At 35.9% G+C, this 15,220-nt stretch overlaps 1 protein-coding gene across 8 annotated transcripts in view; it reads left to right on the forward strand.

Annotated features, from left to right (window-relative positions):
- Window positions 1-15,220, forward strand: part of PPHLN1 (periphilin 1) — a 162,892-nt gene that overhangs the window by 40,098 nt on the left and 107,574 nt on the right. For all 8 annotated transcript variants that reach the window (XM_046013304.1, XM_046013305.1, XM_046013306.1 and 5 more), the window contains one exon: window positions 11,643-11,851. In XM_046013304.1, coding sequence (XP_045869260.1) covers window positions 11,643-11,851 — 209 coding nt within the window. The remainder of the gene's footprint in view (window positions 1-11,642; window positions 11,852-15,220) is intronic.

Below are 15,220 nucleotides of genomic sequence, written 5' to 3' on the forward strand. Positions count from 1 at the left end.
TGGTATTTTGTTGAAGTAGCAAAAATTGAGGTGAATCTTGAAGTAATGATATCTTTGTCTTGAAGTCTATGAAATAGAAATATTTTTAAATGGTATGCCAAAAATTTTATTAGTAGAAAATGTCTACTAAATATTTAGTATAGGATTAAAACCAGGGTGAGTGTGCCGAAATAGAAGCTGTTAAACCAAGGGCAACAGAACACTTAAAATTTTTCTATTTATAATTATTTTGTGTTGTTTATTCATTAGTCATTTGATAGCATTTAGTTGCATTATATAATTGTAGACACCAAGATTTAGGAAACACATTGGGAGGGAAAAAGTCTTTAAATTTAATCTTTTATTATAAAGGGTTACTCTTTAAAATGTTTTATTTATAAAAGATTGTCTTTGAATCTGTTCACTGACTTCCTGCAGGTTGGGTAAAGAGAATTGTGATATTTGGAAATGATACGGAATGTTAAGAATTGCTATTGTTAAGGTATAGCGTTTTTCTGAATAAAAGAAAAGTAAAGAGGAACAAAACTAAATAACAGCAAAATGTAAGTTGCAGAGAGATTATGCCAAGGTGGAGCATCCTATTCATGTGGCACTGATTTCTTAGTGACCCTTTGAGAAGACCAGACACCATGTTGGTGGATGACTGCTATGGTGATGAGATCATTAAAATGTATTAATGATTTTTGGACAATAGATGGTCTTATGATTTGTTTAACCCTTAAATATTAAAAATGAGAATTCTGTTCTTAAAGATAAAAGTTCTGTTGCATTCTTAAAAATTCTGTTGAGATCATGTTAAATGATAAGGAGCTCTATTTTTATCACATTGTCATAAACACTTATTAGAGCATATAACAATACACAAAATACACAGATCCGAGGGGATGGATAGCTCAGTGAATCATAACTATAACCACAATTCAGATTAAGAAGTAGAATATTACTTGCATTCAGAAACTACTTCATGCCCCTCCTCAGACTACTTCTTCCTTTCCAAAGGTAATCATTCTGACTTAAAGCATCCTTAATAGTGAATGGGAAAAATTATAGATGTTGTGATTTAAAATTTTTCAAAACATTAATCTCTCCGGTCCACTAGAAATGGCTAGGGAAATGAAAAAAGTGGTAAAACTAATATTCATTGAGTACACTGTAATTTAAAATGTTAGAAACATTGAGAATTAAAGAGTTATTTATTTGTGAAAAACTTATCGAGTAATTTGAACAGTGTTTGCGTTCTTATTGTGTAATTTAAGATATGAAGCAAACATCTTTTTTATGCATTGGTGAATTATACTCCATTGTAAGTTTGGATCAGCTTCCAACATTTTATCCTTAGCATTTTCATTGTTGTGAAATTTCTCTGAGAGTCTCTTTAATGTGAAGTATTTTTGTTAGCCTTACATCCTCTGGGGCATCATTTTTTTTTTTCCCCCCTTGGGTCACAATAACTTTTGTCATTTATGTCAATAAATTTGCCTTCACTGAGTTCCTCTGGCTACATATGTTGTGTTTCTTGAAAGGCAACATTGTCAACATTGCCACAGTCAGCTCTTTTTTCTATAACTCCATTTATATTCAGTTTCTAGTTTCATTGCTATCCTCTATCACTTTTTTGTTTCTTGGCTGCACTTTGTCTTCATTGGCCGGTTCTCTTTCAGTTACCTGTTTTTTCGTAAAATGTCACATGGGTTTTTCAGTGGGAGACAAGGCACCAAAACTACATTTTTCCTCTCTGTATGTGAACTGAACAACAGATACACAGTGACAAATCCAAAAGACTTTGGAAAATGTAATGTGATAGGCCACTAATGATGATGTGCATTTGTTACTCATGTAGTGATTTGTGGACTGGCAGCTTTATACTAATTTATATTCCTATCCGCAAGGTATGTAAATTCCAATTATTTTATATCCTTGTCAACACTTGGTATTGTCAGTGTATTTTTTCTTTTCTCCTTTGGGGCACCTGGGTGGCTCAGTCAGTTAAGCAATTGCCTTCAGCTCAGGTCATGATCCCAGGGTCCTGGGATTGAGCCCTGCATCTGGGTTCCCGTGGCTGGGAGCCTGCTTCTTCTCCCTCTCTTTCTGCTGCTCCTTTTGCTTCTGCTCTCTCGCTCATGCTTGCTCTCTCTCAAATAAATAAAATCTTAAAAAAAATAAAATTTGAGTTAATGGGTTAATATGTAAAGTACTTGGTGTGTTGTGGGCATTATCCTTAATCCATCATTCCCATTTTCCAAATGAGGAAACAGGCACAGAGAAGTTAAATAACTGTCAAACCTCTCCCACAGTAAACAAATGATGGAGCTGGGGGATTTTTAACTCTGGGAGACTTGGTCCAGACCCTATGTTCTTCTGTTTGGGACTCTATATAAGTTAAAAGGTTGAAAATAGAGTAGTAAATACTTTATTTGATTGTGTAATTTGAATGTTTAGGGAAGTTTGAGGAAATTTTAATACTTGATATTACATGTGTTGTAAAGAAACATTTAAAAATGGACAGGGGGGCGCCTGGGTGGCTCAATGGGTTAAGCCGCTGCCTTCGGCTCAGGTCATGATCTCAGCGTCCTGGGATTGAGCCCCACATCAGGCTCTCTGCTCAGCGGGGAGCCTGCTTCTCCCTCTCTCTCTGCCTGCCTCTCTGCCTACTTGTGATCTCTCTCTGTCAAATAAATAAATAAAATCTTAAAAAAAAATGGACAGGTAGTTACAAGAAAGCTCTAGGATGTTCCTGTGTATTTCTCAAACTGATAGATGAAACCTCTGAGTGTATACATGTGTGTATGTGTGTCTATCTTGGGATTTCTGAACTTTGGCACTATTGGCATTTTGGCTGGATAGTTCTTTATTGTGAGGGGCTGTCCTGTGTATTATAGGATGTGTAGCAGCATCCCTAACCTCTACCCAGTAGACTCTCGTAGTGCTTCCCCAGTTGTGTGTGACAGGCAAACATATCTTCCTTCAGACATTGCCACATGTCCCCTGGGGAGCAAAATCCCCCTACTTTGAGAACCAGTACTATAATAAAGATCCTCATTAATACACTCCTTTTTTATTTTGGGGTATATTTGAAATGTTTTTCATTTTTATAATTTGGAAAAGCCAGGTGTTTACATTTAGAGTATCAGAATATCAGAGCAATAATGATAGCTATACTACAGGAGTACAGTTAAGCATGAGTGAACTCTTTCTGTTGGTTGCTTTTCTTCTGATGTATATAATAAAACTACTTAATTATTAGGGAGAGTATTAGCCACTCAGATTTCCTAGTGAGTTGGACGGTGATGTTAGGGGGAAATAGTATAAGAGGGGAAGGGAGCATTAAGCAATGGGAGATAAATTATCTTTTTACAATCTCAAAGGAGAGAATATTGACAAATCAAGGGAAATTTGTAGTTATGTAAGTTGGCCCTAATAAAGGTATTTACTTAATAATTGTGAAACGTTTGGTTTTTCACTTGAATAGGAACTGTAAATGAAAGAAAAAAACTTGAAAGCTAATTTCTTATTAAATAAAAATGAGGTTTTTTTTTTTTTAAGATTTTATTTATTTATTTGACAAAGGGATCACAAGTAGGCAAAGAGGCAGGCAGAGAGGAAGCAGGCCCCCCGCTGAGCAGAGAGCCTGATGCAGGGCTGGATCCCAGGACCCTGGCATCATGACCTGAGGCAGAGGCTTTAACCCACTGAGCCACCCAGGCGCCCCTAAAAATGAGTTTTAAGAGTTTCCATCATAGGGGCATCTGGCTGACTCAGGAGAACATGCGACTCTTGATCTTGGAGTCAAGATTCAAGCCCCATATTGCAGGTAGACTTTACCTAAAGAAAAAAAGTATTTCCATTATAAAAGTAGTACAATCACATTATAGACAAGACCTGAAAGAAAGGAAAAAAAATTCCTACAGAATTTACTAGGCAGAAGTTTACTAATGAAAGCATTCTTGATTGAGTTATGTGCTTTGAAAACTCATTGCATTCTCTCATCAGTTACTGTGCCAAAGAATTAAAAATAATATATGAAAGGGTTTGGTTTAGGTGTAAGGTTAAGATACAAGGTTGTTCAGTTTGCCCTTGCCATACTGTCTTAATTAAAAAGAAAAAACTCTGCCTTTGAATATCTAGTCTTAACCTAGGTTTGTCATAAATTATAGTGGAAGAAAAAAATTTACGAAAATTAGGACTCACTTGTTTTATAAAACTAACATCATGTGTTCTAGTACCTTATGGTATCTAAAGAGTGCCCTGACCATTATTCATGGTGACTATTGTGGACCTCTGTGAGAAAAGAAAATTAAATGAAAGTAGTAAACATCAAAACACCCTTCTTATTTATGAATTAATGGATTTTTCTGATAATTGCTTCTTTTTCTCCCCTCAGAGATTGAAACTATCATGGTTGATGTTTGAAACCAAGCACAGACTATCTTAAACAGGAGTTAATACCAAGAAAACAAAAGAAACCAAAATACTCTGCAGCATTTTGTGGCGTTAGATTGAGCCTAGAAAAAGCCAGATTTGTACAGACATACAGAGGAGGAGAGAAAAAGGAAACTTGTTAATGAAGATAAGAAAGGCATTCTGATAGTCAGAAAAGTATGATACTTCCAGTTCTATCTAGTATTTGCTCTCTGTGTAGACTTTGGAAATTTAGCCCTGTTTTGTGAACTAGAGTAGTGTTTTTCCATTTTTAGGACCATTGAATCACTAGCAGTTTCCAGCCCAACCCAAATTGTTTATTATTCATGGAGGAAACTTATGGGTCTGTTTGCCCTTATTCTCACTGCTGGATGGGATCATTTGCCTATTTGATTAGGAAAACTTAAAATAACAGGTTATACATACCTTAAATACTTACTTAGTGATGTGATACCTGGCTTTGTTTTGTCTTCCATTATCCTCATACCCTTCACCATGTTTTTATTGGTATGTTCATGTTATTCAGTTTTGTCAGCATGAATTAAATTATGAAAACATTAATATTTAAGGCTTTGCCATTGGTATTGGGATTTCCCCTCTTAATTGGAAATTTGTTTTAAATCCAATTATAATTTTAACTTAACGCTTTTTAGCTTAAAGTTTAAAACTTGGTATTTTGATACAGAATAGACTTAAAATTACTTAGTTTTTTTTCTCTTGAGAGGTCTTTCCCTTCTGTGCCTTCCAAACATTGAGCTTTTAACCAACCCAAATTTATCATGATATGTGTTATAAGAAGAGAATTGATCATTCTTCTCTCTAAATTGTCTCTGAGTTGGGCAGACTGTTTAAAACTTGAGGATCCATGTGTTTGGGGGAAGGTTAAAAATGAGATCACAGATAACAAAATGATAAAAATCTTAAACTATAATAATAGATACCATTCATTGCAAAGTTGCTGTGTTCAGAGAAGTTAGGAAAGTAAAGCTCGGAGAGGTTGAGTAAATTAAGGGCAAAAGGCCATATATATGCAGATGAACTAACTTTTGAATCTATATCTGCCTGTAGGGAATGCTCTTAGAAGTGGCACTATAAATAAATATGTTTAATTTTATTAAACTCCGTGTTTCCAAAACTTATTTACCCATAGAATCCCTCCTTGGATTTTGTGGTGAGATGAAAAATACCAACATTATATGGATTAGTATTTTTTGGAACATGTTTTGAGAAAAGCTTTTTATTATAAAGTCAGGTCTCTTCATAATAGCTTCTTTGGAATGGTCTTTCAGTACTTAGGCAGCTAGTTCATGAGGGCCTTAACATGCCCTAACCCCCTCTTGTTCCTCTAGCAGGTGATGCTTCTGTTAAGCCCTATATACAGGGTTAATATTGAAACTTTGGTGCTTTATAATTCTGTGAACTTTAAGAAGGCCCTCTGGTTCATCATTATGCCCTTCCCATTGACATATACTTTCACAGGGCAGTTAGTCTGATCAGTATAAACATACATCAGATATCTTCATAACCTTGTTCTTTGTGAGGTTCCATTTCTTTTATCATATCTCTGCTTATATATCACCTTCTCAGAAAGGTCCTCCCTGACCATGTTATCTGAAATAGCCTCCTTCACATCCACCTTACTTGATACTACTTACCACTCAGAAATGTTTTATGTATAGGCTCTTTTCCCATTAGAATATACGCTGGGGCAAGGACTTCATCTTTTCACTTCAAAATAGAGTAGATTTATTTTCTACCATTGTTTGCATCTCTTTTCTGTAACTGGAACCTAACTGCTCTCCCAGCTTACTTGCCTCCTAATTCCTTGACTTGTCAGATGAATTCTGGGCATATTTCTTGCTACTTCCAACAGGTCACTATACCATTGTCCTCTTTGAACATCCCATTTTTTCCACTCTGTCCTCACCTTTGTATTCTCTGATAAATTTTTTTGTCCTTTATGATTGTAATTTCTGGCTCACAATCTTCTCTATCCCTCTCCCTCCTGATTTGATGATGCTTTTTTTTGGTCAAAGAGTGTTTATTTAAAATGAAGTTAAAACTTTTTTCATGGGAGTGTAATCACAGTGTAATACAATGTTAAAAAGAGATATTTCCTGTTAATTGGAAGAAATTGTATGATTTTGTCAATAAAGAAGACAAAGTATATCTGCTTTCCCTAACTTGACACTCAGGAATTAAGATGAATTTTCCATGTCTGAAAAGAGGTTAGAATTTCTGCAGACAGAGTTCAGTACATTAAGAAGATATAGCCAGTGGGCTGAATTGTTCTGAAAGTTTCTCAGCAGAATCCATAGAATAGTATCTACCCACAAAATGGTTCGCAGCAGGCAGTCGATGATACTTTTTTTTTTTTTTTTTAAAGATTTTATTTATTTGAGAGAGAACACGAGCAGGGCGAGGAGCAGAGGGAGAAGCAAACTTCCTGATCAGCAGGGAGCCCAGTGTGGGGCTCGATTCCTGGACCCCGGGATCATGACCTCATTAACCAACCAACCACCCAGGCGCCCTTTTTACTTCTTATTTCTCATTTACTTGTATCATCAAATAAACCCTTTCCCTCAAAGTATTGTTCCAGTTCTCTCCCTTCCTTCCTCTGCCAAACTTTTTGGGAAGAAAACTAATGACTCAACTCCTTTAGTAGATATATCTTGATTTTTTACAATCTGCTTTGATTTCCAAAGTTTTATTGGACAGCCCATTCCCTGGTCAAATAACTCCTAAGTCACTAAATGCAGAGATCTCTTCCAGCCTATGTAGTATATGATAATAACTTTCCTTTACCCTTTAAAACTTCTCTCCCTTTGCTTTTTAGCCAATGCTTTTTAGAGTTTTCACTCTTCTGATTACTTATATTTTTGTTCACATCAATACCCTTTAAACCTTCTCTGCTTTTTCTTGAAACGTGGACTGTGCTAACCACGGGAGCTGGTAGCCAAAGTTCTATTTGAGATATGGCCAGTTCAGTCTGAGATATTCTCTTAGTGTATAATGTGTATCCCAGTGTGTAGTGGGATTTTTGAGATTTAAGATAAAAAAGAATATAAAATACCTCACTAAATTTTATTTTAATTTTTTTTTAGATTTTTTTTTTTTCTTTTTTTAAAGATTTGGGGTCCTGGGCAGGGTTACGTCCCATTCCATACAGCCTTCCACCATTTATGGACCCCTTCCCACTCTTTATCTTCTCTCTTGCAACAACCCAGATTCCTCATTTCCTGACTCACAGCATGTCAGTCCTTTTTTATTTTTTTTATTTTTAATTTAAATTCAATTAATTAATACATACTATGTTATTGGTTTCAGAAGTAGAGGTCAGTGATTCATCAGTCTTCTGTAATATCCAGTGCTCATTACATCACATGCCCTCCTTAATGTCTGTCACCCAGTTATCCCATCCCTCCACCTCTCTCCCCTTTAACAACATTCAGGTTGTTTCATATGATTGAGTCTCTTTATGGCTTGTCTCCCTCTCTGGATTCATCTTGTTTTATTTTTTCCTTTCTTCCCTTATGATTGTCTTTTGTTTTTTAAATTCCACATATCAGTGAGATCATATGATAATTGTCTTTCTCTGATTCTCACTACATTTTAAAATATTGGTTAGGGACACCTGGGTGGCTCAGTGGGTTAAGCCTCTGCCTTTGGCTCAGGTCATGGTCCCAGGGCCCTGGGATCAAGCCCCGCATCGGGCTCTCTGCTCAGCGGGAAACCTGCTTCCTTTTCTCTCTCTCTCTGCCTGCCTCTCCAACTACTTGAGATCTCTGCCTGTCAAATAAATAAAATAAAAAAATTAAAATATTGGTTACATGTTGATAGTATTTTATATATATGGGGTTATAAAAATTTTTGCTGAAATTAGTTTCACCTGTTTCTCTATTTTTTTATTTTTATTTTTTAAAGATTTTATTTACTGGAAAGAGAGAGAAAGGGCATGAGTCAGGGGGTTAGGCAGGGCAGAGGGAGAGGGAGAAGCAGGTTCCCTGCTGGGTAGGGAGCCTGATCTGGGGCTTGATTCCAGGATCGTTGGGATCAGGACCTGAGCTGAAGGCAGACACTTAACTGGCTGAGCCACCCAGGCACCCGTTTCTCCTTTTAAATACAGTTGTTACATCTGTGGCTTGATTATATTTCTGTTCAACAATGTTGATCTAAATTTTATCTTTTTTTTTTTTTTAAGATCCTCCAGATCACTTTTCCATCTAATACAAATTTCTCTTCTGAATTGCAGTACCAGCTTTCTGGAACATTTACTCCCCTTGGCACTCTGTCCCCCATCCCCCAACATATTAAGCTTCTTTAGAACCAGGGTAATTCCGCAGTGCCTTTCATGTATTGGGATATAGAGATAAAAGAGAAATATTAAAAATACATACATACACACTAACATGAATAAATGAGGTGTGTCTAGTATTACCACTTTATCAGAGGATACTTAAGAGTAGATGATGCGGATTGTGATGTTTTTGCTCAGCTTGATGGGAAATATGAGGGATTGATGTGAAAGAGAGGAGAGACCTTACTCTACGAGATACTAAAAATCTGACATGTACTTTCCCCAAGTATAGTTGGTCACCCCAGGCTGTTGTGATTTTACTGCCATCTGGTGTCAGGATTAGGAAACTGTAGTTCAGTACTTTGTCTCCTCCCCCTACCCCTGCCTCCTGCTGGAGACAGTAGGCAGTCTTTTCCTGGGCATGTTGGGCCTGCTGCTCTTCTTCATCACCTAGACAAGTTATCAGTAAGAGCTCATTTAATTTCAGTGTAGGAAATCTTTATTCTCCTTCTTACAGCAGTCTTTTCCTTGGCTTCCCTGAGAACGAACTTACTAGTTTCCCTCACGTTTCTGTGGCTCTTCTGTTTGATTCTCAGATAGCCCATTTCTCTTCCAATGTAATTTTTTAGTCCTAGATTCTGGGCCCGACCCAAGGCTTTAAATACTGCCTATGTATAGAACAATTTATAGTTATAGCCAAAAAATCTCCTCTAATCTTGTCACTGATGTATCTAATTGCCTATTAACTGGCTGTTATGTGAGCATCTCAAACTTAACATGTTAAAATCTAAATGTGGATCTCCTACCCCACCTCAGTTTCCCAAATCTGTTTTTCTCATTTCAGTAATTCATCATGCCAGAATTCTTGGAATCATCTGGCATCCCTGCCTCTTATACTCTTTAGTCAGACATTCACCATTTCCTATTGAAATGAAAAATTGAAATCTTTACAAAGATGTACTCTTGTGTGTGTTCAAGTGCTCCCCTTCTCTGTCCTTATCTAAGCTACCACTGTCTCTTGTCTGCATGAGTAAGCTCCTAGTTAGTCTCCTTGTGTACACTCTTGACTGTATTCACGTGTTTTATGTGAATTTGTTTAAAATCGCCTCTTCTAGACTGAGAGGTCCATGATGGGGGAGTGACTGCATGTATTTGGCTTATCATTGGGTCCTCAACCCCTGGTACAGTTTCTAAGACTTGTGTGACACATAAGAAGCCATTTGGCTTTCAGTGATGTTGATATGGCTTCTGTAGTTTTGCTCATTGAGCTTGACTGCATTAGAATTTCTCAAATACTTTATTTTGGCATTAGTATTTTGTCTGAGTTCATTTATCATAAATGAGTTTTAGCTGTTTCCTAATTTGGTCAGAGAATCGCAGTTGTATCTGTATGGACAATATAACGGCTACTTTTATATTAGGGACTGCTAATCAATATGCTGAAATTTTCTGAGCATTTGAAATTTCATGCCATTCTCTTACTACTCTTCTTTCAAAAATGCAATGTTCCTTAATTTTAATGTGGAAATAATCCCGCTAAGTCTTCAATTAAAACCTGTTTGATGCCGGGTGTTCATTTAAATGGAGGCTCAGGTCTTGATAGTTTCATTTGATAACTTTGGTTTGCTTTGATATATTTTTTTAAAGATTTTATTTATTTATTTGATAGACAGAGATTACAAGTAGGCAGAGAGGCAGGCAGAGAGAGAGGAGGAAGCAAGTTCCCCGCTGAGCAGAGAGCCCGATGTGGGGCTTGATCCCAGGACCCTGAGACCATGACCTGAGCCGAAGGCAGAGGCTTCAACCCACTGAGCCACCCAGGCGCCCCTGCTTTGATATTTTATTTTATTTTATTTTTCCTTCCCCTCCCTGCTTTGATATTTTAAAATTGGCTTTGCTTTATAAAGTTTTACTCTGGATTTTCTTTCTACATTGAGTTGATGATATTGCTTAATTAGTAAATTTAATTTGTAAAAGTAGAGGTGATTTATTAAAAGCTGGTGGTTAGAGATAAGCAACAATTTGTACACTAACAATGCAAACTCAAGAGAACAAGGACATAATAGGTATATACCAGTGTCTTAGTCTTGGCATTACTAACATTTTGGTTTAGTTTTTTGTTGTATACTTGTATCAGACTTGTCCTAGGGATTGTAGGGTTTTAGTGGCATCCCTGGTCCCTACCCACCAACAGCAACCCCTCCTCTCCAGTTGTGACAACAAAAAAAATGTAGACACTGCCAAATTGGAACATGGGAAGCAAAATCAAAGGCGTTAACTTCCTATTAACCAACAGTATATACTATGCTTAGAAGTGGATAGGACTTCATGAAATATCTCACTTGGGATATCTTTGGACTTTTCTAGATGTCTGAGAGTATGGTAGCTATGTAGAATATTGTTAACGGCAAACAGAAGTGGAGACTGTGTGACTGTATTTTTCACATCATAACATTTCTGTGTTTGCTTAAAATAACTTTTGCTCTTAACCACCTGGTTCTACCCCCAAACTGAAAAAAATAAGTGTATGCATTCTAAACCTATATCACTGATAAAGTTTTATTTTGTAGAATGACATCAGAAGTTAGGTGATAGGGTGCCTGGGTAGCCCACTCAGTTAAGCGTCTGACTCTTGGTTTCACCTCAGGTCATGATCTCATGTTGTGAGATCAAGCCCCACATTGGGCTCTGCACTCAGCGCAGTCTGCTTCAGATTCTCTACCTCTCCCTTTGCTTCTCCCCCTGCTAGTGTACTCTCTCTCTTGCTCTACAAAAAAAAAAAAAAAAGGTACAGTGCTAGTTAAAAAAAAAGGGGAGGTGTGAACCAAGATTACAACATAAAGAGCTTATAATCAGAGCTTTTGCCATTTGTATTGTGTATATAAGTTACAAGATATAATTCTTTTTTTTCTTTTTTCCTTCAAAGGGACATGAGAGATGGCTTTCGAAGAAAAAGTTTATATTCTTCCCATTACACAAGAGACCGGTCTCCTCATAAAAGAGACACTTTTTTCAGAGAATCACCTGTAGGTCGAAAGGATTCTCCACACAGCAGGTCTGGATCCAGTGTCAGTAGTAGAAGCTACTCTCCAGAAAGAAGCAAAGCGTACTCTTTCCATCCATCTCAACATAGAAGTATGTATTTTTAAGACTTCTCTTACAACTTCCACTAATGAGAATGTACTGATTCAGATTGGTTTATAGGTATTGTAAGATATATTTTTTTAACGTTTTATTTTGAAAAATTTGAAACCTACAGAAAAGTGGCAAGAATAATAAAATGAATACCACACACACATTTTTTGGGGAACCATTTCAAGTTGCAGTCCACATTGACATTTTACTTCTCTCAGCACAGAAGAGGTGTCTTTAGAATCATGTTGGAAAGTTATACACTCTTGTAGTTTTTGCTATTTCCTCTGCTAGTCCATCCTTTTTCATCTTCTGTCACTAGAAGATACCTGTCTATCCATCCATCTATCTATATTCGGTAGTATATTTTTCATGAAGAGTATCAGTGATTTCCCCTAAATATAAGGTAGATAGCCTTACAGATTTTAGAGCTAAAAACCTACTTTAGATTCATTTTTTTCCAACCTCCAATTTGTTGTTGTTGTTTTTTAATTTGGAGTACCTAGACATGTATGGCATTCTGTGCAATTGTAGCATGTCATTCTGGCTGAGTTGCTTTGTATGTGTTGGAATAAATAAGTGAAGCAACTTACTTTCTAGATAATCTGTTTTAGTTTTCTGGACTACTACCTGCAGTTGAGTTCATTCACAGACATTTCCTCATGTCTTCTTAACTTTGATAGAAGAATCGTCATAAATAAGTTAACATGGCATGAGCAGGTCAAGGTGAGAGAGATTCTCACTCTGATAGAAGAACATGTCATGGAGGAAATCAACATTGGGGCTCATTGGGGTCTTTCCTTTTTTTTTTTTCTTTTTTTCTTAAATATATTATTTATTTATTTGACAGAGAGATCATTAGTAGGCAGAGAGGCAGGTAGAGAGAGAGGAGGAAGCAGGCTCCTTGCTGAGCAGAGAGCCCGATGCAAGGCTTGATCCCAACACCCTGAGATCATGACCTGAGCGAAAGGCAGTGGCTTAACCCACTGAGCCATCCAGGCATGGGGCTCTTCTTTTATTTTCAGATTTCTACAAGTATCTCTAGGTAGAGCAAATTACATAAGCCAAGATACAGATACCAGAAAAGTCAAGGATATTTCTTTTTGCTTCTTAACTTCCTTCCTATTAACTGTTTTTCCAAATAATCAGTTTAGTTTATGCTGTTTAATAGCATAATGTTTAATAGCAGTTTATTAGTTTAATAGCATTTGCTTCCTGCATGTTGGGAATAATGGAAGATCACTTCAAATCATTAGATTGTCTCCATTTTAGCTGTTGCTGGATTCCCGTATTTAACGAACATTTATCAATTTTTTGCTGTTTTCAGAGCTAGGTAGATTGGGGCTTCCAAAAAACATACTTTTGGATACATGGGTATGAATGGTCAATACAGGAGGTAAGAATGTCACTTGAAGTAGATTTAAAACAAACATAATCTTTTATATATGCCTAATTGCTAAAAATAAGCACATAGTTTTAGGTAACTGAAAGCTTTACTGTGGAACTCAGGGTCTGCAGTTTGGTATTTTCTCCGTTGTTTTACTTCCTCTTCCTCCCTCTCCCCTTTCAAGAGGATAAATAACATCTGAGTTCTAATGCACTTCACATGCACAGACATAAATATTAGCTAGACACCTTCTAAAAAGATACTTTTTTTTTTTTTTTGGATGTATATGACTTAATCCAAATCTACTGATTTGATTAGGAGGAGGAGTATCTTTGGAAACTGATTATGAAGGCTTTTGAATAAAACATGAGTAAAATGGCAGCTTAAGATTCTTGCTTGACAGCTTGTAGTGAATGTGTTACTTTAGATAGTTGTTAGTGAATTTGTCATCTTTCCATTTCTCCTCTGAAACAGATTTTTAGGGAGGCATTTTCTCTCTGCTTTCGCCTGGTAGTTAGTGGTCAGAACTTTAAAATCTTGAGATGGAATGTAGAGGAACCATATGTTCTGCACCTGTATTAGGGTCTCTAGCAGACTTTGCCCTTTCCCCTTTGAGGCCTAGTACCTTTACTATGTGGAGTGATAAAAAGATAATGGAGAAAGCTGGGAGACTAAAATATGGTGCAGATTGAGTGAAATAGGGTATACAATTTTGGTAACACCTTTATGGTTATTCATATATGTGTGTTTGTATATATATATATATATATATATATATATATTTTTTTTTTTTTAAGTCCTTGAGCTTTGAAAGTGAAGTTCTTTAATCAAGAAAAAAAGTTTGTTCCAGGGAAACACTCTTTACAAGTTACGTGTGTTGATTACTTAACTGTTTGGGCTCAGCTATTTAAATGTTTTTCTATATGCATTTTGTGTAAATAGTTTTCAGAATAGTTACAAAAAATCATCTTGTAAAAACTTAATGGAGGTCTTATTTTAAACAATAATTAAAAAAAGGAATTGTTATGTTACATATTTGTGATACCAGTTCTTGCTTTTTTAATCTAAATGTCACAGATAATGATGGCACCTTGCCTTTCTTCAAAAAAGAACTGAGAAACAGGGTCCTTAAATTATCAGTCATTTAAATTAGGTTAATTAGTAACAGTGTGTTAATTTAGGTTTTAAAGTGTATATTGAAATTTTGTCAGATTTTAAATGTTTCTATACATAACAGGTAAAAATAATTTCCTTGCTCTCCTTATGCCCTCATTTTGCTGAGTTTGATGTTTAAATTTTTGCTTTTTGTTCACACTTTTTCTGCATAATTTTAATTTAATGATCACTACTAGTTTGGCAAAGGTAACCACTAAAGGACTAATTCTTCATAATTCTTCTGTGCATTTAATATCTGTTATGTGATTAATTATTAGCCACAAAATGATTTTTACTACTTTTTATCTCTACTTATTTCCCATATTGTGCTTACATCCACATACATATGTCTACATGTGTTATTTTATTAAATTTCTTCTACTTAGCCTTTTGAGTTAATCCTGTGAACCTTGTACTACTTTAGACTAATTATCTCCTAAATCAAAATGTTATTTTCATTCTGTGCTTTATAAGAATTTTCTGCCTATATCTTAATTGGACTAACCTGTTCATAGTTGTCATTGTAGTAATCACTGTATTATTATTTTTTGATTCCTTTTTGTTGTCCATGTTTACACGTAAGTCCTAGCTAACCTCATTGCCTTTCCCTTTGTTTATTATGATACTGTTCTAGTTAAAATTGTTATATGTATACCTTGTATATTTCTACTTGAAGTTTATTTTTATTCCTATTAATCTAACTGAATATCTCCCCATTGTCAATTGTCTCTCAAATATTTATTTTCCATTCCTCCCCTTTCTCAATTGAATCTCATTGTTCTCCTATCTTACTCTTTTGTTTAGGATAATAGTACTAATAGTGACACCAG

The sequence above is a fragment of the Meles meles genome, chromosome 7, assembly GCF_922984935.1.
Source record: "Meles meles chromosome 7, mMelMel3.1 paternal haplotype, whole genome shotgun sequence".
NCBI lineage: Eukaryota > Metazoa > Chordata > Mammalia > Carnivora > Mustelidae > Meles > Meles meles.